This window comes from Eumetopias jubatus, unplaced genomic scaffold (assembly GCF_037043125.1).
Source record: "Eumetopias jubatus isolate StellerSeaLion01/CBP00866 unplaced genomic scaffold, mEumJub1_p1.0 scaffold_15, whole genome shotgun sequence".
Taxonomy (NCBI): Eukaryota; Metazoa; Chordata; class Mammalia; order Carnivora; family Otariidae; genus Eumetopias; species Eumetopias jubatus.
In genome coordinates this window covers 28,947,171-28,973,182 of record NW_028274821.1, presented here as the reverse complement: position 1 = coordinate 28,973,182, position 26,012 = coordinate 28,947,171, and the positions used below count along the sequence as shown (strand labels likewise).

General features: G+C 41.1%; 1 protein-coding gene across 11 annotated transcripts in view; it reads left to right on the top strand.

Annotated features, from left to right (window-relative positions):
* Nucleotides 1-26,012, top strand: part of FANCC (FA complementation group C) — a 299,252-nt gene that overhangs the window by 252,800 nt on the left and 20,440 nt on the right. For all 11 annotated transcript variants that reach the window (XM_028122318.2, XM_028122310.2, XM_028122311.2 and 8 more), the window contains 5 exons: nt 1,847-2,003; nt 13,227-13,279; nt 14,582-14,681; nt 22,160-22,235; nt 24,711-24,792. In XM_028122318.2, the coding sequence (XP_027978119.1) occupies nt 1,847-2,003; nt 13,227-13,279; nt 14,582-14,681; nt 22,160-22,235; nt 24,711-24,792 (468 nt within the window). The remainder of the gene's footprint in view (nt 1-1,846; nt 2,004-13,226; nt 13,280-14,581; nt 14,682-22,159; nt 22,236-24,710; nt 24,793-26,012) is intronic.

Sequence of the window (26,012 nt, the reverse complement as noted above, 5' to 3'; positions counted from 1 at the left end):
ATCATGGCTGCCATTCCCTCGGCTGAAGTGCCCTTCTGGCTACTCTTCACCTAGCTAATCTCAACTCAGCTGGAGAGGCCATCTTGACCACCCAGTCTCAATCAGGCCCCTTCTGTTACTCTCTTTTACCTCAGCCTGCCCTTTTCCTTCATTGCCTTTTTCTTAATCTAGTATGTGTATGTGTACCTCCCACTGGATCCCAAGTGGTAGGGGTACAGACTAGGTCTGTTTTGTTCCCACTTGTTTGGCCTGCACCTGGCACTTTGAATGCCTTACAGGAAGTGCTCCTCTTCCTTGCATGGATGCCCACCAGCTCCTTGCCATCCAGGATGATAGGGGAGGGGGCATGGGGCTTGCAGCCCAAAGCACCAGTGGCATAAGAGAGGACATCCATAGCGTGGCCCCCAGATGGGCCAGGTGATGCAAGAGGGGGGGCACCGTGGCAGTTCTTCTTTGCCAGGTGTGGGGAGGTGAGGGAAGGGGGTCCTGCAAGACTTCCCAGAAGAGTTGAAGTTCAGGGTGAGAACGTGAGATGAGAAGGAGGGTCAGAGGGGGGCCTCCGTCCTGCTCTTTGTCCTGTACTCTGCCTGCTTCTGTGAGTCCTTCCGACTCTTCAGCTTTGTCTGGCCTTGCCCCAGAGTTAATCCAGGACAGAGGTCTACAAGGAGGTACGCTGAGGGAGAAGAAAAAAGAGAAATTATGAGAAATTGCACTGTGACTCTGCCTATTCATTTCCTGCCCCTGCACCCATGCTCTGGGCTTCACACCAGCTCCTGCAGAGAAGTGGCCCAGAAGCCGTGGTGAAGGGAAAGCCCTGAAGGGGTTTGTGGCTAAGAGGGAGCCTTTGTGCCCTCAGCTTTTGTTTTTCTTAGTAAAGGCAGTAAACATCTTTGGCAGAACCTGGCAAGTACTCTGATGTCTGTGATACCACAGGTGAAAGGAGGGAGGTCTTGGAAAAGCTGGGCTGAAAGGAGAAAGAGAAGTCTCCGCAGGCCAAAACAGGCCCAGTGTTCACAGGGAGGAGCCACCAGTGGCTCAGAATTAGGTGTCCCTTCATGCTCCCTCCCAGGAGAGGAGGGAGAACCCCTGACTCACTGACCTGACTCAGGAGGAACCTCCACATACATTCTCCTGTGGAAACATAGCTTCACAAACTATTTGGGGCCCATAGAGCACCATGGTAGGGATCAGCTATGGATCTACCAGGCCATTACCACCATTTTTGAAATGATTACTAAAGGAAAATATTTTTTAACTTTCAAGCGACAGATTCACAAATACAGCCACTGAATATCCACTAGATGTCAAGCATTGTGCTAATCTCTGCACATGTATTACTACATTTGATCCTTCTCAGAGCACGGTGAGGGAGATAGGCCCACTCTACAGATGAGTATATTGAGGTTTAGAGTTTAAGTAACTTTCCCAAGGCCATTGAGTTAGTAGGTGGTGGCTCTGGTCTGATTACATACTTTAAATCCTTACGATGTACTTTCAAATATAACTTTTTAAATTCGGGACAGTATCAGTCAAGGCCTTTTTCCATCTTACTCTTTATCACTAATCTTTCCATCACTAACACTTCCGTCACTACTACTTGTTTTTCCTTTTGGAAGGCGTTTCTTTGGGCATTTCTCTGATATCTTGAGTTGAATTGGAAGCAGATTCACATTATTTTGCAAACGGACACTTGGTAAATATTCATTGATTACTGTAAATAACTGCTCTATGACCATGATGAAAAGAAGAGTCACAAACTGGACTCATTACTGCATTTTGATCTGTCTCAATCTTATTTTCTTAGTAACCCATTTCTGTTTAAAATTTTGTTTATTCTTGCTGAAAGGAAGAAGATTTCTCTCCCCATATCAGCTGTAGTCTGCCTCTGGCTTCGGCACCTTCCCAGCCTTGAAAAAGCAACACTGCATCTTTTTGATAAGCTAATCTCCAGTCAGAGAAATTTCCTGAGAAGGATCGAATGCTTTTTGAAAGATTCATTGCTGGTACGTGCTGGGCTTTGATGAGGAGAAAAGTCCTTAAAGAGGATGCTGGGTATCCTCTCTTTTTGTCAAAGCAAGGGGAAATGTAAACGAGAGCAGTTGGCACCTTTTAAAATAATCATATGTCTGCATTTTGTTATAGAAATACCCAGCTTAGGGGGCTTTTCTGCATAGTTGGAGCATGTCTTGAAAACGGGGAGAGGTGTGAGATTTACTGGATCAGTGCACCTTATAGTGCACACTCACGAGAACTAATACTAAGGCACACTGTTTTAAAACTATTTCTTATTTCCACATGAAAAGTAAGTTTAAAAAAATGAAGACCTTACAAATGAGAGGAGGTATAAAACAAAATCCTGGAAGAAAGGTTAAAACAATAAAAACAACTAAGAATTCTGTAAGTTTTCTTTTGGTGTAAGCCTTCTAGCCTTGAACCCTCCCTCCATGTGGTGACTCGCCTGCCCTTCCTTGTACTTGGGACCTCTCAGGCCTGGGAATTTGGGGGCTCAGTGGGCCAAATGGACTGGCTTCATTACCTAAACCAGGGTCAGATGGCAGGACTCACAGGCAGTTCCCAGAACCTGACCGGTAGGGGTGTTTTCCCTTCGTGGGAGGCAATTCTGTGGAATTTATGTGCATTTTTTAAGAGTGGGAATAAAGACCAATGCACCCTGAAAAAACAAGCCAAAAACTACAGGAGGTGCCGTGCTCCCTGGGCATCTGTTTTACGAGAACCTCAGTGGTTTCTAACATGTTTTCTCATTAGCTTTTGTAACCTGGGGAACATAGGGCACAGAGATTTTCTTCCTATTGTACCGGTGGAGAAAATTAGTTCAGAGATGCTGAACGGTCAGATCTTTAGTTGGGGGCTAGGAAAAGTGGGCAGGAGAGAGTGTTCACCTCCCCACTTGAGCTGAGACTTGGAAAGGGGGGAGCTCTTGAGGTTGGCTGAGTTGACACAACGCCCACCTCCCAGACACCTTCTGTTTTTTTTTAATTCGGTTGGAACTTCCTGTTTCCATTCTCTTTCATATTGGAGGCTGTGTTAGGGAATCCTGATTGAATCAGTTGCCTTCTTCCTCTGTCCCATTGTTCCTTTTAGGTCCCCATCAGCCTTCTCCCTTACTCCACAGGCTCTTGTCCGCCTTCACGTTCTGGGGCCTCCCAGGCAGCTGCGCATGGTACTGCAGTCACCAGGAGCTGTGAACCTGTAAGCTAAGTGGCACAAATTGAACCCAGCTGGTCTGGAAGTTTACAGTGTTTGACAGGAAAAAAGGAAGGGAAGAAGATAGATACAAAAGAGTGAGCAAGCACAAGAGGTTTTTTGTTTTTAGGAAAATTACTACTTTGACCTCACCATTCAAAAGAGTTGCATAGTAAGGTGAGAAATAAGAATGCACCTTACATAAAAATAGCTACAGTAAAATTCAAAATGAACAAAGGCTTTTAGAAGTCCCTGGCAGCCCATTCCAAACATTACCCTTAGTATCAGGTACATCTCTATTTCTAACTTAAATGTATACGGTATAATTTAATTTTCCCTAGTCCTTTCTCAGGGACAAAATAACAGTAACTGAGTTATTTCCTTGCTTTTGGGGTCCTTATTAATTTTCTTTAGGTCTTGTCCCTATAGAGAAATTCCAGTTCCGTTGGCTTTTCTGAGTTGGTTTGATTCTGCAGCCTTTCTTTGGTCCTGTGGTTCTTCTCTGAACTTCCCCCATGTCCTTTTTACCTGTAGCCCTCTGGCTTGAGAGCGCTCCAGCGAGCACAGGATATCCCAGGATATGAGAGCCAGGAGGCATCACCCCCACTGAACACTGCACTACACAGCCTTCAGTCTCCAACTTTTATAGTTTAATGTCCCCCAGGCAGACAGCTTCGAAGTCCGTTGATCTACAGAAGTACTTATCAGGCTCATGTGTGTAGGGATTCGGAGCTTCCATTATGGTTAAAGGAGGATTCCAGAGGGTGTTATTTGGTTTAATTTATTGTGGCACTGGCAGGATATGACCTCTCTATGCCTTATGGTTCAAGAAGGTAATTAGAGTACAGAGCTGCAAGCGTCTGATTGGCGTGGGCCGCTCTCCTCAGGCATCCTGGGTCTACAGTGCCAGAAAACACGGCAGGCTGTAATATGCCTGTGACGTGACTCAGTGATTACAAGGGTAACCTGAAGAGCCTGCTTCCTAATTGCATCATCTGATTCATTTATCGCAGCGCAGTATCTTGGTGCAGTGACAAGGCCGAGCAGAAGTATCAGAGAGATCTCGAAGACTCAGATAGCAGGGGCCTGCTGTGTTTTCCTCCAGAAGAAACTTGATGCCTATTACATTAGAGTTGGATTCTGAGAGTAATTAAAGTGTGATGGTCTACGTAACTTGTATTTTATATGGAGCACTGTTAATTATGTTTCCATCTCTTGGGACTGTCCAGAAATAGCCCTGGAAATTCTATAGTTACAAGATGTTGCAAAAACAAAAGATAAAAGTGTGGTACAGGTTGTACAAAGGGAAATGACCTCCCCAAATGTGCTTTGGTCTTTCGGGGACTTGAAAGCCTGGTATTTTCTTTTCTTTCTCCTCTTCTTTTTTTTTTTTTTTTTAAGATTTTATTTATTTGAGAGAGAGAGAAAGCACATGAGAGGGGGGGAGGTTCAGAGGGAGAAGCAGACTCCCTGCCGAGCAGGGAGCCCGATGCGGGACTCGATCCAGGGACTCCAAGATCATGACCTGAGCCGAAGGCAGTCGCTTAACCAACTGAGCCACCCAGGCGCCCTGTAGTTTTTTTTTTTTAATTTAAAATTTTTATTTTAATTCCAGGTAGTTAACATACAGTATTATATTAGTTTCAGGTGTACAACATAGTGATACAACACTTCCATACATCACCTGGTGCTCATCATAAGTGTTCTCTTAGTCTCCATCACCTGTTTCACCCCTTCCCACACCCACCTCCCCTCTTGTAACATCAGTTTGTTCTCTATAACTAAGAGTCTCTTTCTTGTTTTGTCTCTCTTTTTCCCTTTGCTCGTTTGTTGTTTCTTAAATTCCACGTGTGAGTGAATTTAAAAGGTATTTGTCTTTTTCTGACTGGCTTATATTGCTTAGCATTATACTCTCTAACTCCATCCATGTTGTTGCAAGCAGCAAGATTTCATTCTTTTTTAAGGCTGAATGATATTCCATTGTATGTAGATCCCACATTTTTATCCATTCATCAGTCAGTGAACACTTGGGCTGCTTCCTTATCTTGGCTATTGTAAATAATGCTGTTATAGACACAGGCGTGCATGTATCCCTTTGCATTAGTGCTCTTTTTTTAAAAAGATATTTATGTATGAAAAAAATATATAAGTAATCTACACCCAACATGGGGCTTGAACTCACAACCCCAAGGTCGAGAGTTGTACACCCCTCCAACTGGGCCAGCCAGGTGGCCCTTGAATTGGTGTTCTTGAATACCCAGTAGTGTGATTGCTGTAGCATAAGGTTGTTCTATTTTTAACTTTTTGAGGAACCTCCATACTGTTTTCCAGAGTGGCTGCACCAGTTTTCATTCCCACCAACCGTGCACAAGGGTTCCTTTTTCTCCACAACCTCGCCAACACCTTTTGTTTCTTGCGTTGTTGATTGGACCATTATTACAGGTGTGAGGTGATATCTCATTGTGGTTTTGATTTGCATTTCCCTGATGATGAGTGATGATAAACATCTTTTCATGTGTCTTTTGCCCATCTGGATGTCATCTTTGGAGAAATGTCTGTTCATGTCTTCTGCCCATCTTAATTAGATTATTTGGTTTTGGGGGTATTGAGTTTAATAAGTTCTTTATTTATTTTGGATACTAACCCTGTATTGGATATGGCATTGGCAAATATCTTCTTCCATTCCATAGGTTGCCTTTTCATTTTCGTTTTGTTCACTGTTCCTTTTGCTGTGCAGAAGCTTTCTATATTGATGTAGTCCCAATAGTTTATTTTTGCTTTCATTTTCCTTGCCTCAGGAGACATATCTGGAAAGAAGTTTCATATCTAGAAAGAAGTTGCTACGGTCGATGTAAAAAAAGTTATTGCCTGTGTTCTCTTCTAGAATTTTTATGGTTTCAGGTTTCACGTTTAGGTCTTTAATCAATTTTGAATTTATTTTTGTGGATCGTGTAAGAAAGTGGTCCTCTTTCATTCTTTTGCATGTTGCTGTCCTGGTTTCCCAACACTATTTGTTGAAGAAACTTTTTCCCATTGGATATTCTTTCCTGCCTTGTTGAAGATTAATTAACCGTATAATTGTGGGGTTTTTTTTTTCCTGGATTTTCTGGATTTTCAGTTCTGTTCCATTGATCTTTATGTCTCCTTTTGTGCCGGTACCATACTGTTTTGATTACTAGAGCTTTGTAATATAGCTTGAAGTCTGGAATTGTGATGCCTCCAGCTTTGCTTTGCTTTTTTTTTTTTTTTCCAAGATTGCTTTGGCTTTTTGGGGTCTTCTCTGGTTCCATACAAATTTTAGAATTGTTTGTTCTAGCTCTGTGAAAAATGCTGTTGGTATTTTATAGGGATTGCATTAAATGTGTAGATTGTAAAGCCTGGTATTTTCTATTAAGACTAAGTAATAAAGCACCAATCTAATATTACCTGAATTCTAAATGCACATATCTTTTTGGCTTCTAAAATAAAAACAAGGGATGCCTGGTTGGCTCAGTTAGTTAAACGTCTGCCTTCGGCGCAGGTCACAATCCCAGGGTACTGGGATTGAGTTCCACATTGGGCTCCCTGCTCAGTGGGGAGCCTGCTTCTCTCTCTGCCTGCTGCTCCCCCCAGCTTGTGTGCGTGTGCTCTCTCTCTCTGACAAATAAATAAAATCTTTAAAATAAAATAAAAACACGTTTTTGAAACCTGCTTACTTTTGAGACTCACCCTTTGGCTTCCATGGGCTGAACTGCCCCCAAGTTCATGGCTCCCTGCCACAACTTGTGGCTCCTAAATAAATGACAGTATTAGCCTCAGTTTGTCATTTATTCTGCAGACTGAAACTTTTCAAAGCAGATAGTCTTGTGTTTCCCTTGACAGAACATACACTGCAAGATCGTAATCCATAGCTTCAGACCTGCCATAAAAACTGATGTCACCAAAGCAGTGAAAGCTTGCTAATTATGCAGGGTTTTTTTGACACTTTTTGGTTTCCCAAGACTGACCAGAATCAGAAGGATATTATGTTTTCTAGTTACAGTTCTGTCTGTGGAGCCCAGAAAGCTATTGTTTCTATTCCACAGTTGAATGAGAAGTGCTGGCTGGGTGGCACGGTGGCGCTGTGCTTGGCTGCCCTGCAGTATGCCCAGGCTGGGATGTACCCTGGTTCCCATGCCCTTTGATTCAGTCATTTGTTGGCTGACCCCGCATGCCGCCTGCCCCTCAGGCTGGGTCCAGAGAAGCTGCTTCCTCGCCTTCACCAATAGATTTGCTCAGGAAAGAGCCGAGAGAAGAGGGGGAAGGGAGATGGGGTGCATTTTGTTTTTGTTTATTCAAATTTTGAATCTATTCCCTCCTGAAAGTCTTTGTAGCTCAATTAAAATCATTTCTTTATCTTGTCAAGTATACCTCAGTAAAGCTGGGGAGGGGGTGGGAGAGGAATTATTTCTTAATCTAATAAGAGCTTAAGAATAAAAGCATGCAGATACCCCTGATGTGAGATAGGATGTGTTCTTGTCTTCATTCTCCAAAGAGCAATTGTAGCCACTTCAAAAAGAAAAACTTCCTTTACACAACATTCCAAACACAGTTCCCCTTTAATAAAAGATTATACTGAAGAATTAACTCCACATCCCAGATGATGTCAGTTTTCTGTGCTTGAATAACTTCTTACTAATGTTCTAGGGTTTTCTTTTTCTGCTTTTTCATTAGCAGTCCTTTAAGCATTTCTTTTTTTGAGCTCTTTAATGTGGTGCATGTAATTTAGCAGTGGTCGAATAGGAAAGTGTGGTGATGGCTTACACTTGCAAAAAGGTGAAGAATCTGCACCTGGGACAGTAGTTGCACCTCCCAGCATCGACCTCTGGGGGGCACCAGACACACACACCCCTTCCCCTGCTCCAGGCATCATCTCTGTAAAGAAGGAGGACCAGATGGCAAGTGCTGGGGATTCTTACTGTTGGGGATGCAGGACTTTGCAACCGACCAGTCAAATGAAGGGAGAGAGAAGAAACAAAAAACAAAGTGCAGTGTTCGACCTGGGGTTTCAGTGCCACTTAGTGACTGAGCCAAGAAGCAGCAGGATGCTGAGGGGCTATCTTCCTGCTCAAGCTGCACAAGCTCAGCTCACTGGACAGAAGCCACTGGGCAAGGCTAGAAAGAACTTCAGGTTTGGGGGTTCTTGTTCTTAATCCAGAGCTGACATCCCCTGCGTCTTAACGCTCTTGTAGAGTACAGGTAAATTTAAAATACAGAAGTACATTTGGTGGTTAAGTTGTTTTTCTTTTAAGCCCAGAAATGATACATTTATCACTAATTAAACAATAATTTCATTATGGAGTACTGAAAAAAAATGCTTGTAGTATAAACAACATCTGGTAAAGATTAAAAAGAAAGGGAATAATTTTTCCAGGCTCAAATTTGTTGAAAGAAACTTGAGTGTTTTGAAACAAAATAGGTCCTGAAATGCAAAAGGGTTATTTACAGTCTTATGTTTATAGCATTCTGAAAGCAGAAAAGAAGAAAATGGCATAATAAAACATACGTATTAATAAAGGTACTTTACACAATAGATATAAAGGTTTCATATAAGTCGGTATCGTAGAAACCAAATCGCTTTTGAACTCCATCAAAGAGTTTACTATTGGAATGAATCTTCTGGAGAATCCCTTTTTTATTTTTTTATTTTTTAAAAGATTTATTTATTTATTTGACAGAGAGAGACTCAGTGAGAGAGGGAACACGAGCAGGGGGAGTGGGAGAGGGAGAAGCAGGCTTCCCGCGGAGCAGGGAGCCCAACGCGGGGCTCGATCCCAGGACCCTGGGATTATGACCTGAGCCGAAGGCAGATGCTTAACGACTGAGCCACCCAGGCACCCCGAGAATCCCTTTCTTAAAAGAGGAAAGTTATTTTCTGGTAAATGTAGTCACCCTTTAATTATATACATATATCACCACAGGGGCTCCCGCCCGTCAGGGGTTTGGAGGAGTGGGCTGGGACTGCTGACTCCTGCGTACACTGCGCACACTGGAGGCCAAGCTTCTCATCAGCCATTTCTTCTTGAAGAGAATGACCGTTCCTGAGTAAAGTATTTAACTGTCTTAGAACAGACCACGAAAGAGAATCTGTTTCAGGCTTCCCAAGCTTCATCTTCTCTCTTACCTCCAATTTCCCTCTTTATTTTTTAGATAAAAATATCTGTGAAGGATGATAAATGGAAAAGGCTTGAGAACTTTTCTGTTTCCTCACTGCCCTTTTTTCTGTGAGGCATTCACTTTTGTCTGTAAACCCTTGAATCACAGTACAGTTTCCCTTTCTGGTTGGTAGTCTCTCTTCTCTTCCCCCGTTCCCCATACTCTATCGAGCACACACAAGGAATCAAAATGATAGAGAAGAGGAAAGATTTCATCCATGAGAATTCTGTTCTTCCATGTTCTCAGGCCTCTTTCAAGTGACAAGTGGCTTGTAATAATCCTTGATGAATTGTGATGAAAATAACAGATTAGGCATCAAGGGCAGAGAGTTTGCATGGATGTTATTTGTACAGTTGGCCTCTCCCTCACCTTTCCCCCACAACCAACAGGCCGAGAGCACACGGCCACTGCGCATTTCTTCTGTGTTGACTCTGTCTTGCCTTGTTTTGTTGAGGGATGGGAATGGGCTGTCCTAGGCAGAGAGGAGATAAACGATGCATTTCTGGGTAGCTGTGGGAGACAGGAAGGGGATGCACACCCAACAGAACAATCTGGTCCATAAGAAAAGGAAGCCAGAGTCCGAAGCTCTCCATCATCTTCTGTTCATCCTCATTCAGTGAAAGGATTGAGGGTGGTGTGAGGGGAGGGAAGAAGGCAAAACGTGTGTTATTGATGGCCTCTTGGTGACATAGTTTCCCTAGACTTGAAATAATCTGTACATGGAAATCGTTAGGCCAGATGGAGAAGAGCAGAGCTTGAGAAGGAACAGATTTTGGTAGGATGGAGAAAAACAAACAGATGGAACCCAAGAAAATTTTTCTTTCCCTCATCTTTACAGGAAAGATAATCGCCCAGATTGCAGGACTTTAGAGCTAGGGTTCGAGGCTCTGGGTTGCAGGGTGGCCTGTGGTTGGTTACTGTAGGGTCCCATTCTACAAATAAAACAGGGCACAGAGGGGTTAAATGTCTGGCTCTTCCCTCACAAGGATGCTGTAAAGATTTAGGGGAGGGAAATTTATGGCTTCCAAAGAAGCATAAATTAAGACTTTAATTCTATTTGGAGGATTCTCTTGATAAGAAAAGCAGCTTAAGTTTGCTTTTGTGATTTGATGTCACTGGGACACATGCCTGGCCTGTGACCACTCCAGGCTTCATGAGGGGACTCACTGACCCTGAAATTATGTGCTCGGGAAGTGTAAAGAGTCTCATTTGAAAAACCATCAGTAAAAGCTTCAGATGAGAAAGAGCTGTTCACAGCTCTGGGGCAGCAAGGAAGACTGGTTTTTAAATCAAAATCTCTGCCACTGCTGTTTCAGCAAGGTTCTCCTGCCTCCTGGCATCTTATCTGTTGTAAAAGCTAAAATGGGTTGTAGAAGCAGGCTGAGAGCAAATAAAAGTCTGAAATATTTAGATGGAAATCTAAGCAGAGAGTCCAGTGGCATGGAGAGAGCAGGTGGTTCTACACATTCTGGAGACATTTAAAACATTGGATTGAGTGGTTTTGATAGAAAACACTGCATAAAATAGAGTATGTCCAAACTCTAGTCCTCTCTTAACAAACTAAGAACATTCTTGCTTGTCCCCCTTTATTTTCATGGCAGCCTGTTCTACCCATTGGATTATCTTTTCATTGGCGATTTAGAAATCTCTCCCTGTAATTAGTATTTTTTTAAAAATTTTATTTATTTATTTGAGAGAGAGAGCACAAGCAGCGTGAGGGGCAGAGGGAGAAGCAGATACCCTGCTGAGCAGGGAGCCCCATGCAGGGCTTGATCCCGGGACTCCAGGATCATGACCTGAGCCGAAGGCAGACGCTTAACCGACTGAGCCACCCAGGCGCCCCCCTGTAAATAGTACTGAATGATTTTCTGCTAGCATCAAATTTACATTGTGGCTCTGGATTAGTTAGACCATTTGGATCAAAAGGAATGGTTCTATTTTACCATTTCCAATTTTGGTTTTCTCTCAGTGCATTTTCAGGCTCTGTATGTCTGTCTGCTTGTAGGCATGTGACACAAACACTTATTCAGGCATATTGTACATCTATGAAAGTTTGAAAAATTTTTGGCAAATCTGATGAATCACTGTAAAACACATAGTTCGCTTTTCTCTTGTTTGATTTTTCCATTATGAATATGTAGAAAGGTTTATGGTATTTTCTGGGCATTTATCCAGTGACCTCTTAATAACTGTTATTATTTACAGTGGGTCCGAGACACAGGGAGATTAACTGACTTGCCTGAGATCAAAGCCAAGAAATAATTTGCCTCCCTTCTGTTGAACCATGGTCCTGCCAGATTATTTCTTGAGTACATAATGAATTTAACTATGAGAATTTTTAGTTGGTTTCTTTTAGATAAAAATTCACATCAGTGAAGGATTAGGGAATGTGGGTTACTCTCCTTAAAGAGTAGCAATTTGTAACTTGCAAAGCACAAATCTTTCTCTTCCAGTAATTAAAAGGAAATCTTCCCATCCTTTCAACAAGTGGCAGTGTTCTTGCCTGGAGCGGGCTGTGACAGCCTGTAGTGGCAGTATGTGAACACTAGATGGCACCCGTTCAATGTTACAATTCAAAAGGCCAGCGCAGACTGGAAAGTGGAAAAGAAAATCTATGGAGATAGGCTCCGTTCTTTCTTCAGCATGCCCCAGAAAACTTGTGAGGCAAAGCATGTCCTTTCTTCTTCTTTTCTTGTTGAGGGGCTATGAAAAAATGTTTACAGGAGCTGGTCATAGCAAGTGCAATAGGACTCAAAGAAATGTCCCTTGTAGAGCTTAATCCACTCACATTTGGATGCTACTGTAAAATCTGTTTCAGAACACAAATGGCATTTTCTTTTTTCTTTTTTTTTTTTAAAGATTTTATTTATTTATTTATTTGTCAGAGAGACAGAGTGAAAGCACAAGTATGGAGAGCTGCAGACAGAGGAAGAAGCAGGTTCCCTGCTGAGGAGGGAGCCCAATGTGGGACTCAATCCCAGGACCCTGGGATCATGACCTGAGCTGAAGGTGGACACTTAACGACTGAGCCACCCAGGCATCCCACAAATGGCATTTTCATTTGGCTTAATATTATGCTTTGATCTCTGGCTGAGAAGATAGGCAACCTGGGTCAGGCCCACTGAAGCCCCACCTAGGCCATAGTTGGTCAACTTCTGCAGATTGAAATCATCAAAACCATCACAAAAATATTCACAGAATAAATCACTTTTCTTGTTCAGAATGATGGTATCTATATTTTATTTTCATTAGCCCCTTTTTCATCCTAAATAATTTCAGCTGTTAAATTCATAGTGCACTAAGATGTGATATTATTTAGTCCAGGATGGTAGTAGTCACTGTTTTCCTCAAATAATTCTAAATTACTATGTACTCATTGCCTAATAAGGAGGAATGAAAAGATAGCAGGCCCAGACCTGACCTTGGGGCACTTCTGGGCCATGGGGGGTCGTCAGACACACGGGCAGGTGTAAAACTAGCAACACAGGCAGGCTCTGCTTTTACTACAGCATGCTGGTGAAAGGTATTTTTAAATTTCCCATGATACTTACTGATTATTTCTCTGGATCATATTGGCCTGTTGGAGAAAATGTAGAACATACAGGAGTATAGAGGAAACAAAGCTTGCCCATAATCTCTTTGCTCCTAGAGAACCAGTTTGTGTTTGTAATGCAAGGCTTTTTCCATGCACTGAGTTGTTTTTTTTTTTTTCCCCTAACCTAAAGGGATATGCCCATTTTCTAGACACCAGCAGTTCTAGACAGCTCATCTCCCTGATAATAACCAGTCATATGTTATCAGTGAAATGCTTCTGATATTTTACTTTCTTTTGGTCTCTTCCTTTACAGCCTGAAGCAGCCTGCCACCCTGCCATATTCAGAATTGTTGATGAAATGTTCAGGTAAATGATGTGCTATTTTTCTAATAATTGATCTAGAAAAGCCATTTTCCAAAAGCCATTTCCAAATTCTTCCAAAATTTTGTGGTAGTCTCTGGCTATACAATGGGGAAGTTAGTTTCTGATTCTGTCTTACCCTTCTGAGCTATTTGGTAAAACCTAAATATCAGTGTATATTAAAAGCCAATGCCTAAGAATTAAAAATAACTTTTTTAAACCATTTAAAATTCTAATTATAATGGTAGAAAGGCAAAATCAAATTAGATATCAAATCATTAACTGTTCATGTAGGATTTTTCTCAGCTCAAAATAAAGCATAGCAGTGTACTCCCTTCACCACATGAGGGCTGACCGATCTTTTTAAAGGAATTTAAAGCTAAGGAAAAACCGAGAAAAAGAAATAACTAATGCCATTCTTAAGAGAGCTGAAAGGCAAAATCAACTATACATGTTATCCTAAAACATTAATTTTACAAATATGAGTACTTCTTAGGAAGTTCATTGGATTTACAGATGAAGAGAGATGAGAGGCCACTGGATACCAGGTTGGGTCATGGCTGGCCGTTAGTGGGAGCTTGTTACCAAGGGAGAGTTTCCATCCTCTTTCCTGGGTGCTGGCGCTTACTCTCCCCACCTTCATCCCCCTTGCCCTCAGCAGTAGAGCCTCCAGGGCAGACAGTAACCCTGGGGAAAGGAATTTTTACAACAGCAAATAACCCAGTCCTTGAGTTGGTCTTAACATACTAATTTCAGGCTAAATAAATGAGCACAGGAGTAAGAATGATGTTTTTAGTTTAAAGCGAGCAAAGTTTGAGTTGATTTCTTTTGTTTCAACATATAGTTAGTTGTATGAAAATGCACAAAAACTAATCCAGGTGCAAGGCAGATTCTTCACAGATTCTTTCACCGCTTCTGTGGGTGGATTTGACCAAGGCACTTTACCCCCTTGGGCAGCTCTTTCTCCACTTGAAAAAGCAAAAGGTCTGTTGATTTTGCATGCCTGGGCATACAATGTGCGAGTATCTCTAAAGAGCACTCAGGCCTCTGTGGAAGGGAAATGCAGTGCTTAATAATTTAAAAACCAAGAAGGGAAGCTCTGCAGATCGCTATTTTAATGAAAGTATTTAGAAAAGGAGTGACAGATTTCTCCTACTTTCACACAAGGACTGAAATCTGATGAGCTAAGATACTGCTGAAGCTTATGTCACAAAAAGAACGTTTCCACTCTTCCCTTTTACAGTTCAGGCTCACGTGTTTGCCAGATTAATCATTACATGTGTTGTAATCTGGCTTTGCATTGCTCAGGTATGCACTCCTGGAAACCGACGGAGCCCCAGAAGTACTAGCCGCTATTCAAGTGTTTACACGGTGCTTTGTGGAAGCTCTGGAAAAAAAAAACAAGCAGGTTTGTTATATTGCATATATTACTCATTCCCCCAAAGACAAAAAAGGCTGCTAAGAGTATCTAGCTAATCACCAGGAAGGAGCACTTTATTTTTAGTAATTTTGATAAACTCTTTTGCTTATGAAGAAAGCTTCCAAATGAATGCCCCAGCAAAGGTAAAACCATTTTAACTGAAAATAAATCAGGATAGTTTCTGTCTGCCCTGTGCCCTGGTACCCAGAAGCATTTACCTGCTGTTGTGTAAGAGAACTCTCATGCCAGCACGTGCCACCCTGGGGGAGGCATTTTCCAGGCCCCGTGTTGCATGCTGTCTGCCAAGCGGCCTCCACCCTGCCCGGGCATTCTGGAGTCTATATGGCCGGTGCTAAGAAGGAAATGCCACATATTACAAAGGAGTGCTGGACAGTCTTAATTATTAGAGTTGCCTTGCCTAGCTAGGAGAGACCCAAATGTGAATTGGGTTCCAGGAGAGAAAGGAGCCAGTAGGAGTGACAAGGAGAGATTTGAGTCATTGTAGAGAAGCAGCTAGGAGTGGCAGTGACCAAGAAGTGCGAATTGGACCCAGTCAGCGAGAAAGAAGCCAGACGTGAGGGCTGTAGGAAGACTTGTACTGTGCGGCCCCATCAGCAGAAGCCAGACAACCCCTGCCAAGGGCCGGGGACTGATTAGAGGGACCTTGTGAAACAGGAAGCATTCCTACCAGAGCTTTCACTGTCAGGCATTTTAACTGACCTATACCATGTGTGGGGCCTTGCCTGTCCAGGCTCCTGGGTCCACTGCAGCTTCCCAGGAGGTAGGCCATGGTCCCCCACCATGCTTTCCACAGCCTGACTGAAGAGAGCAGTGCTGTGTGACTCTTCCTTTGCTACAATCCCATACACCCCTACACCAAAGAAATCTCGCAGGTTTTAGCAGATGTTCCCGCTTTTTAAGGCAATCATAAATATTTATGATGTGTTTTCTCCCATCCTTTTTCCCTAGGGAGGTTAAATAGACTGTAGCAAACCACGTTTCAGTGGTACCCAGCCTGGAATTCAGGAGGAGAGCTCTGCTGAAAGGCATTGGTTGGCCCTCACACCCATTTTGAGGCATAACTGTAAATATCTTTTATCCTCCCTTGTGCATTTTTTGTATTCCCAGTTAGGAACCAGCCTCTAGAAAACTTGCCCCCTTGACTCCTGAACAACACCTAGGCTTGGGCTGAAGACACTGGTGAAAGCATTAGCTTAAGTGTGTTTTTCTTACCAGCCTTGCTCCTGGCTGTTGGCCTTGGGCACTGTGGATTTGGACTGGAGTTGCAGTTGCTTTTAAGTAATTTGTCTATTCTTTTTTTTTTTTTATTGAGATCTGATTAACAAATACCAGGTTCAAGTATACAACATAATGATTCAATATTTGTATGTATTGTGAAATGTTACAGTAAGTCTAGTTAACATCTGTCACCACAAAGTCACAAAATTTTTTTTCTTGTAGTGAGAACTATTAAGATCTACTCTCTTAGGAGATTTTGGACATGCAATACAGTGTTATTAACTGTAGTCACTATGCTGTATGTTACACCCACGAGACTTACTTATTTTATAACTGGAAGTGTTTGTACCTTTTGATCCCCTTCACTCATTTCTCCCACTCCCCAGCCTGCCTCTGGCAACCACCAATCTGTTCTCTGTATCTGTGAGCTCAAGGGGTGTTTTGCTTTGTTTTGTTTTTTGATTCTACATATAAGTGATATCATATAGTATTTATCTTTCTCTGTCTGACTTACTTCACTTAGCACAATGCCCTCAAGTTCCATCCATGTTGTTGCAAATGGCAAGATAGCACTTTTTTTAACAGCTGAATAATAGTGCATTGTATATACATAGACCACATTTTCTTTATGCATTCATCCATCAGTGGACACTTAGGTTGTTTTCATGTCATTGCTGCTATAAACAATGCTACAGTGAACATAGGGGGTATAGTTAGTTAACTATCTTTTTGAGTTAGTGTTTTCATTTTCATTGGGTAAACACCCAGTAGTGGGATACTGGATCATTTGGTAGTTCTATTTTTAATTTTTCAAGGAACCTCCATACTGCTTTCCAGATTGGCTGCACCAGTTTACATTCCCACCAACAGTGCACTAAGGTTCCTTTTTTTCCATATCCTTGCCAACACTTGTTATTTCTTGTCTTTTTGATACTAGCTCTTCTAACGGATATGAAGCGATTCCTCATTGTGGTTTTGATCTGTATTTCCCTGATGATGAGTGATGTTGAACACCTTTTCTTGTACCTGTTGGCCATCTGTAGGTCTTCTTTGGAAAAATGTCTATTCATATTTTCTGCGCATTTTTTAATCAGATTTTTTGTATTGAATTTTAATGAATTCTTTATATATTTTGGATATTAACCCCTTATCAGATATATGATTTGCAAATATTTTCTCCTATTCGGTAGGTTGCCTTTTCATTCTGTTGATGGTTTCTTTTGTTGTACAGAAGCTCTTTAGTTTGATGTAGTTCACTTACTTAGTTTCACTTTGGTTCTCTTTTCTTTTGGAGTCAGATACAAAAATCATCACCAAGACCATTGTTGAGGAGCTTCCCACCTGTGTTTTCTTCTAGGAGTTTTATGGTTTCAGGTCTTAATGTTCCAGTCTCTAATCTATTTTGAGTTTATTTTTTGTATATGTTGTTAAGATAGTGGTCCAGTTTCATTCTTTTACATGTGGCTGTCCAGTTTTCCCAGCACCATTAATTGTAGAGACTGTCCTAAAGCCCTTTGTAAATTCTTGGGTCCTTGACCATGTATGTGTGGGTTTATTTCTGGGCTCTCTGTTCTGTTGATCTGTGGGTCTGTTTTTATGCCAGTACAATACTGTTTTGATTACTATAGGTTTATAATAAGGTTTGAAATCAGAGGGTATGCTGACTCTAGCTTTGTTCTTCTTTCTCAAGATTGCTTTGGCTGTTCAGGGTCTTTCATGGTTCCATACAGATTTTAAGATTGTTTGTTCTATTTCTCTTGCTTTTCTTTCTTTTTTTTTTTTTTTCTATTTTTGTTGCTTTTCTTTTAGAATATTACCCTGCTCAGGCTACACAGGTCTGGCGGTTTGGAGGGGTACACAACTGAGTCCCAGTGGAAAGCAAGGCAGGGATCCAAAAAAAGGAAGAATTCATTGCCCTGACTTTGGTCTCAGAATAAGAAGGCAGTAACCTCTTATCTTTGCACAGGCCGTCATATACATATATTATGTCATTTCTCTTTGTAGGGCTATTCCTGATTGCCTGCCTTTTTAATTGACGGCCATTTCTCATCATTGATCTCCTGCCTTCTTGAGTGCCCATTTTTAGATTACTCATAATCCTTAATGCATAACACCCTGTGTCCTGTGTGATCCATGCATAACACTCTTTCCTTTCTGTGTTTTATTCATTCATTCATTCATGCATTTATTCTTTTTTTATTTTTTTAAAGATTTTATTTATTTGACAGAGACAGAGATAGCGAGAGCAAGAACACAAGCAGGGGGAGTGGGAGAGGGAGAAGCAGGCTTCCCGCCGAGCAGGGAGCCTGATGTGGGGCTTGATCCCAGGACCTTGGGATCATGACCTGAGCCAAAGGCAGATGCTTAACGACTGAGCCACCCAGGTGCCCGTCATGCGTTTATTCTTAATAAAACGAATATTTATGAATCTGATATCCAAATGAGACCTGGACCAGTAACAGTAATTTACATGTATCTGTATAGCCTGTCTCTGTCTTACAGCCTTGCCTTTCTCCCCCACGTAGCCACTGTTTTGAATTTATGTTTATCATTCCTTTGCTTTTCCTGAAAATAATGGAATCACATATATGGGATTTCCTAAACCAGGTTTTCTTTACTTTTTTGCACTTCATAAAACAAACAACAAACAAGAGTAGCATACTGTATGCAGCCTTTTGAGCCTTGCTTTTCCCACTCGCCAAGATTGCTCTATGTTGTGTGTGGCCATGGTGGGGTGTTGCCGTATAGTACACTGCTGGGAAAGTGGTGGTAGGCCTCTGGGTTGTTTCCAGATTTTGTTTTCTTTTAGAAATAGGGTTGCCCTGAACATTCTGGGATATACATATATATATAGGAGTGGAAGTGCTGGTTATTAGGTATGCAAAGATTTAGCTTCTGTAGATACTGCCAAATTGTTTTCATATGTGGATGTACCAATTTATACTCCCCCCAGCAGTTTATGAGAAATCCCATTCATCCACATTCTTTCCCATTGTCAGAAATATTTATCTTCAGTGCTTCGCATTCTCTTTTTATCCTTTCCTCTCACCCTTGTTGTATTTGGCAAGCACATTGCAGTTCCATCAGTGTGCTCAATTGGACTAGTGTTGCCACAACAAGCCACTTTTTCTAAACTTGCCTAGTGGCTTAGTACAAACAGCAAATCAGTTCAGATTCTGGTTCCAGCAATGGCAGAGTGCAGTAATATATTAGACTAAATCTCCTAATAAAAATTATAAACTCTGAGAAATATGTTTAAAACTATTTGAAGGTAGTAGAGAGCCACTAAAAAAGCACATAGAAACTGGAGGAGATTTAAGCCTTGAAAAAGGAAACCACATTGGGATTTCTGCTAACCGTCTCCTTAGGTCTCTCATGTGAGGAGTTGGTGGGGGGGGGCGGTTTGTGGGGTCACAGGTGCCCAGCACTGAAGGCACAATCTGATGGACTTGAGGTGTCATAAGACAGGGCTGTGAGCTGCTAGAGAAACAAAAAGTAAATAAATGGGACAAAAGAAAACTAACATCAAAAGTTAGACTTAAACCCAAACATACTAACAGGTACATTAATTACAAAAATTAAATAAAAATTAGCTAAATATGCTAGTAAAAAGGCACAAATGTCAAATTGGATAAACTAAGATCCACCTGTATGTTGTTTTCAAGAGACCCGTTCTAATTATAAAGACACAGATAGAGTGAAGTAAAAGGAAGAGAAGAGATAGGTTATACAAGGAATCATCACAGAAATTTGGTATGGCACTACTAGCAGCAGATGGCATAGACTTGAAGATAGGGTAAGACAAGAGATAAAGAGGGACATTTTATAATGGCATTATGGTCAGGTCGTCCGGAGAAATACCAATTATAGATGGATATGTGCCCAGTAACAGAGTTCTGAAGCAAAAATTGACAGAAGTAAAGAGAGAAAAATGCACAGTTACATATAAAATACTTAAGGGGCGCCTGGGTGGCGCTGTCAGTTGGGTGTCCAGCTCTTGGTTTTGGCTTCAGTCCTGAGATAGGGCCTGCGTCAGCTCCGTATTGAGCGCGGAGTCTGGTTTCCCTCTCCCTCCACCCCTCGCCCCACACTCTCTCTTTACCCCCCAAAATAAATAAATAAATCTTTAAAAAAATAAAATAATACTTAGATGTAAATTTAATAAAAGATGTGTAAGACCTCTACACTAAACTACAGAACATTGCTTTAAAGAACTTAAATATGTGAGAGAACCCATAAAATTCCAGAACAATATAGCCTGAACAATTCTGAAAAACAAATGCAAAAAAAAAACAAACCCCAGCAGACTCATACTACTTGATATCAAGACTTTAAGCTACAGTAATCAAGACCGTGAGGTATCAGCAAAAGGATAGATAGATTGGTAGAACTGAAGAGTGAAGAGTCCAGAAATATATATCCATATAGTTCATACATTATATATACACGTGTGTGTGTGTGTGTGTGTGTGTGTGTGTGTGTGTGTATGGTCAGTTGGTCGTTGACAGAGACACCAAGGCAATTCAGTGGGGAAAGGAACGTTTTGAACAGATGTGCTGAAACAGCTGGATATCTATATGGCAAAAAACAAACCTCTGCCTCACAAAATACAAAAATTAATTTGAGATAGATCATAGACTTCAACATAAGTGCTAAAACTATAAAGCTCCTAGAAGAAAACATAGGAGAATATCTTTTTTTTACATTGGAACAATCTAAGATTTCTTACAATGGATGCAAAAAAAGCATAAACCATACAAGAAAAAATGGGTAAATTATAGATTTCATCAGAATGAAAAGCTTCTTTTCTTTGGTAGACTCATTAAGAAAGTGAGAAGGCAAGCCACCACCTGGGAGAAAATATTTTCAATACATATATTTAACAGAAAACTTGTGTCCAGAATATATAAAGATCTCTTACTCCTTAAGAAGCAACTCGGGTTTTTTTTTAATGTAGAAAAGAAATGAATACTTCAAAAAAGATATATAAGTTGGCACTAAACACATGAAAATTGTTCAACATCATTTGCTGTCAAGAAGATGCATAGTAAATGCATAAAGAGGTGACATTTCATACCCACTGGAATGGCTGAAATTAGTAAGATTGACAATATCAAATGTTTGCTTTGTGGAGCAACTGGAATTCTCATAAATTGCTGGTGGGAATATGAGATGGTACAACCATTTTGGAGAACTACATGGCATTTTCCTAATAAATTAAAACAGGCATCTACTCAGTAATTCTACTCCTGTGCTGTTTACCCAAGAAAAATGAAAACACATGTCCACAAAAAGACATAAATATGAATGTTAATTTGACACTTTTTTCATAGTAGCCCCAAACTGGAAACAACCCAAATACCCATCAATAGGGGAATGAATAAACACTATGGTATATTCATACGATGATTATTTCAAGCAATAAGAAAAGACCGTAAGAACGAACTACTCAACAAGCAGAGTAACATGGAAGAATCTAAAAAAAAAAAAATGTAAATATGTTGAGCCAAATTAGACACAAAAGAATACAAACTCTATGGTTCTATTCATATGAAATCCAAGAATAAGCAAAATGAAACTCTCTTGTGGAAATCAAAATATTGATTGCTGGGGAGTGGTGAAACCACAAATGAAGTTTTTGGGGTGACAGAAATGTTCTCTGTTTTGACTGGGATGATGGTCACATGGATTTACAGATTTACCAAAACTCATCAAAGCCCGAGCACGTCACTGTTTCTAGATTTTCCTTTAATTTCTTACAAACATATTTCAAAGCCACTCTGCCTTCAAAGGGCATAAATAACTATAGCGCTTTGGCCCTCAAAGTGTTGAGAGCACCATTGTTGTTTCATGCTTTTTTTGTTGTTAAAAAATCATGCTGGAATACCTAACATCTCATAACTGCCTTAGAAACTCTCACTTAAATAGGAGATTTATGTGCATAATTGGGTTCATGTGAGGTAAAGAACTGCTATGAAGGCATCAGGAACATAACTTTATTTTTCTGAAGCCCCAGAAGGTGATTTCAAAAAGGTTCATTTTTCTGGAACATATTTACAAGGTTATTGGAAGCATTTTTTTTTTTTAAATAAATGTTTAAGAAAACATTCTGACCATGTTAGTACTAGTAGGTCTTTTTGGGGTAGATGATGCAAGATTTTGTTCTTTTTTAATATCCCTTTCAACCCTAATGTTCATGTGGTTTTGAATTTTTTATTCTCTTGTAGCTAAAGTTTACATTCAAGACCTACTTTCCTTATGCTTCTCCATCTCTTGTTATGATGCTGCTCCAACACCCGAAAGGTATGTGAAAGTTGATTCTACCCATATTAAAATAATTTCTGAGAAAGAACGCTGACAAATAATGACCCTTCCCTACCAGTCCCTTATGTATAAAACAGGGGAGATGGACTCGGTCATCTCTAACATTCCTTTAAGCTCTCGGGGTCTCACATTCTGTGGGATTTTGATATGAGAATTTTCTGGACTTCCCAGTTATCATCACTTACCAAAAGAAAAAAAAAATGGCCTCTTGTTAAGTTTTGATAGTCTGCTCCGGATAACACAGGCTTCTACTGGTGCTGGCCAGATGCACCTGAATGCCAGGATCAGGCTAAGACTTGGCTGAGGAATATTAAAACAGTACATTTATTTGTATTTCATTCTTTCCACTCCGTGCCCCTTGTTGCAGAAGGAAAGATAAAATGATGAACAAAGCCTAGGAAATTTAGGGGAAATTTCTCCTAACCGAGCCAAGGGAAGAAGACTTTTGAAAGAATTCAGTAAGTGTATTGGATCATGGCCTTCTCTGGTTTCATTTGCCAGCCTTCCATTGGTCACATCCAGTTGGGAAAGTGATGATTCCATCCTTACTGGAGTTGACCTGTTGGCATGTGTAGGAACTTGTGTTTAGGCAACATTTCAGGCATAGAGAATAAAGGCATCCTTCCCCATGGCAGCCTGGCATCTGAGGGAAAGGTAGCACTGACACAGCGCAGACTGTGCCAGAGAAAAAGGCATTTTAACTGTGGAAGGAAAAAAAAGAGGGAAAGAGCTGGTAGTATTTCCTTTTTATGCCATTTTTGCTTGCATTTTTCCTGAGACTTGAGTAAGTTGATTCATTCAAGGAAAGTAGATGATTCAAAGTTTCAGAGCATTTTACAAAATCCAATTCTTTTTCCTTTTTCTAAAAGATGTAGGTTCTCACCCAAAGTGACCCATCCGACCCTGTCCTCTCAGGTGCTAGCGGTAGAGGTGCTAATGAGGCTGGCGGGACCTGGGGTCAACAGTGTTGTGAAACTTACCCTGTGGGCACACAATGGGAAAACTTTGATAACGAGACAAAAAAGTCAGCATTTCTCTTTCTAGGGGTACACTTTACAGCTTAGGTCAGATTAGCAAAGCCTGAGGTAAGCCTATGTGAAAAACTGAATGAGCTCCAGAAAAAATACTGGAGTTGTTATTTTTTAAGTTGGGAAATCTATAAACAAAAGACTAAGGTGATACCTTGGGCATGAAGTCAGCCGTTTACCTTTTCCTTTATGTGACTGTCCTAGATTTACGTCCAAAAATAAATAAATGAATTTTAGCAGGAGTTCCTCCTATTCTGCTTTTCAGCATATTACTTTTGAAAAAAATTAATGTTAAGTTCACAAATTGAAGTATTTTTTTAAGACTTTATTTATTTATCTGAGACAGAGAAAGAAAGAACACAAGGAGGAGCAGAGGGAGAAGCAGACTCCCTGCTGAGCAGGGAGCGCGATGTGGGGCTTGATCCCAGGACCCTGAGATCATGACCTGAGCCGAAGGCAGATGCTTAACCGACTGAGCCACCCAGGTGCCCCTGAAGTATTTTTTAATAGTAGAATCTTCTGTTCATCAGAAATTGATTTTGTGCCTACTGTTAAGTCCTGTGGGGCATAAAAGATAGATCACTTACAAGCCCTGACTATCCAAGAGCTACAGTAGGGGGGGACATAAAATAAGCATCTAAATAATTAATACAAAGAAGAAAATGAAACATGCCTTTAAAGGCTACAAATCAAGAGTTATGGGCATTTCAGAGGAGGGAAAGATAATGTATGAGCCTGTAATCCATGACATTTGTGGGGTCGTTAGCAGTGCTTACCCCATCGCTTACATTATCTTCTGATGTATTTAATTATAGAGCCTATCACTGCATGGAAATGTGGTAACTTTTTCAGATGTTGTTTAGAACTGCAGATACACACATGTTCAGATGTGTCTAAAACAATGGGATAATTATGAAACTAGAAAAACTAACTCAAGAAAGGACATCTGTTTGTATGATATCTGTGTATTATTTTCCTGGCCTTTAAACCTGAAATCATATTCTGAATTCATCACAGTCATAGAAAAACAGTTGGGCAGCCTATTCTTAGTTCCTTGTTGACTTTTATTACCATCTCCATGTACTTTGAAATCATGAATTGTCAGTGATGGGGAGGGTAGGAAAGAAAAAAACCTGGGGTATCTGCAACATAACATTTCCAGTCCTAGGGCAGGCTGCAATTTGTCTCCTTCCATATACCTGAGTTAAAGAGCCTTTGAAGTTTGTTTAGTTCTATGTAAACACTGAGGATCTTCCCAGGCCTAAGGGATGGATATGGACTGGGAACAGCATGAGACCAGTGGTATGGGTCCCGTGGACCAGGAAAAACAAGGCCTTTTTCCAAAGCTCTTCTGGTCTTAGCAGCAGATGATCCTGATAGGTTTGACTTTTCTTCAGTTCCCTCTGGTCTGTCTCTCTACCCACAGAGATCCCACAAGAACTGTGGCACCAGCCTCTGAAACATATTTCTGAAATGCTCAGAGAAATGGTTGAAGACCAGACTCACGGGTAAGCAAATCCCTACGACTTGTAGGTCTGAGTCACAGTGGTTTCTCTTGATCCTGACCTTCCCTTTATGGAGGGCTGATGGGACGGCCTTACTGGTCTGTGGCCATCCCCAAACAGGTAAGCACATTGCTACGTGAGAAGTAGAGGAAGCACATAGCGAGCCGCATGTATCGCTCAGAATCAACAGGTATGTATGTAAATACCTTGTATAGAAACTGTCCTGAATAATGTCCGGTATTGGATTTTGAAATATATAAGCATAACAATAAGAAAAATAGACCCTATAAAAAAAAGCAGTGCCCGCAATGCCACCCCCACCCCCAGCTATGCAGAAGGAGAAGGGCGGTGCCCCCTGGGTCCCTTAGTCTTCTCCCTTCCTCTTACTCTCTAGGGAAGGAAATGCTAACCTTCTCTTGCACAGTAGGATAACATGCCCCTTTTCCTCCTCTTTTTAATAAATATTTTTCTAAAGTTAGAAAATCCATTCTAATATAAATTAATTTCTAACATGATATTAAGTACCCTCTCATAATACATTATTTTCCTAAAAGCAATCACATTTAGGCTTTTAGTTCTTTGTGACATAACACCCTTCAGCTTCCTCTTGACTTACTTTTTTGTAGAATACAAATATTTTATTTGTTGTCTATACTAACCTACTAAGACTGTCTTTATTTGTTCCTTTTGCCACTATTCCCTCTTGAAATTCTCTGTAATCTCCTCACTGAGCCATCACGTTTCCACCTGGTCCTCCTTATGTTCATGATCACTGATGAAGGCTTTGTGCCAGTTACTCACCTACCCCTCCCCGACAAGATTCTTACCAATAAACAAGACAAAAAGAACGAGCAGCCAAGCGGGGATCAGAGTATTGGACTCACTGACAACCTATAACACCATCAGCCCCATGTGCATCCTTTCAGATTGTCTCTGTTGCAGAGCAAGACCTAGACCCAAAACTTCATGGTACTCCTACCTAACCTGGATCTGCCTTAATTAGATTTCAGGGTCCACCTGCAGGGAGGGGTGGGTGAGCAGGTTTAGATGCTTTCTCACCCGGCCACTGGGACTGCCTCACATACTTAGTTACTGGTAGAAAACAGCAAGAAGGACCAGGCCCATTTGTGCAAGGCAAGCTCTGAGCTCTGATCCAGGTGTGATGCCCATCTGTGAGCAGGGAGCGTGAGAGAGCCCTGGTGCTCGGCTTATAGTGAGGTCTG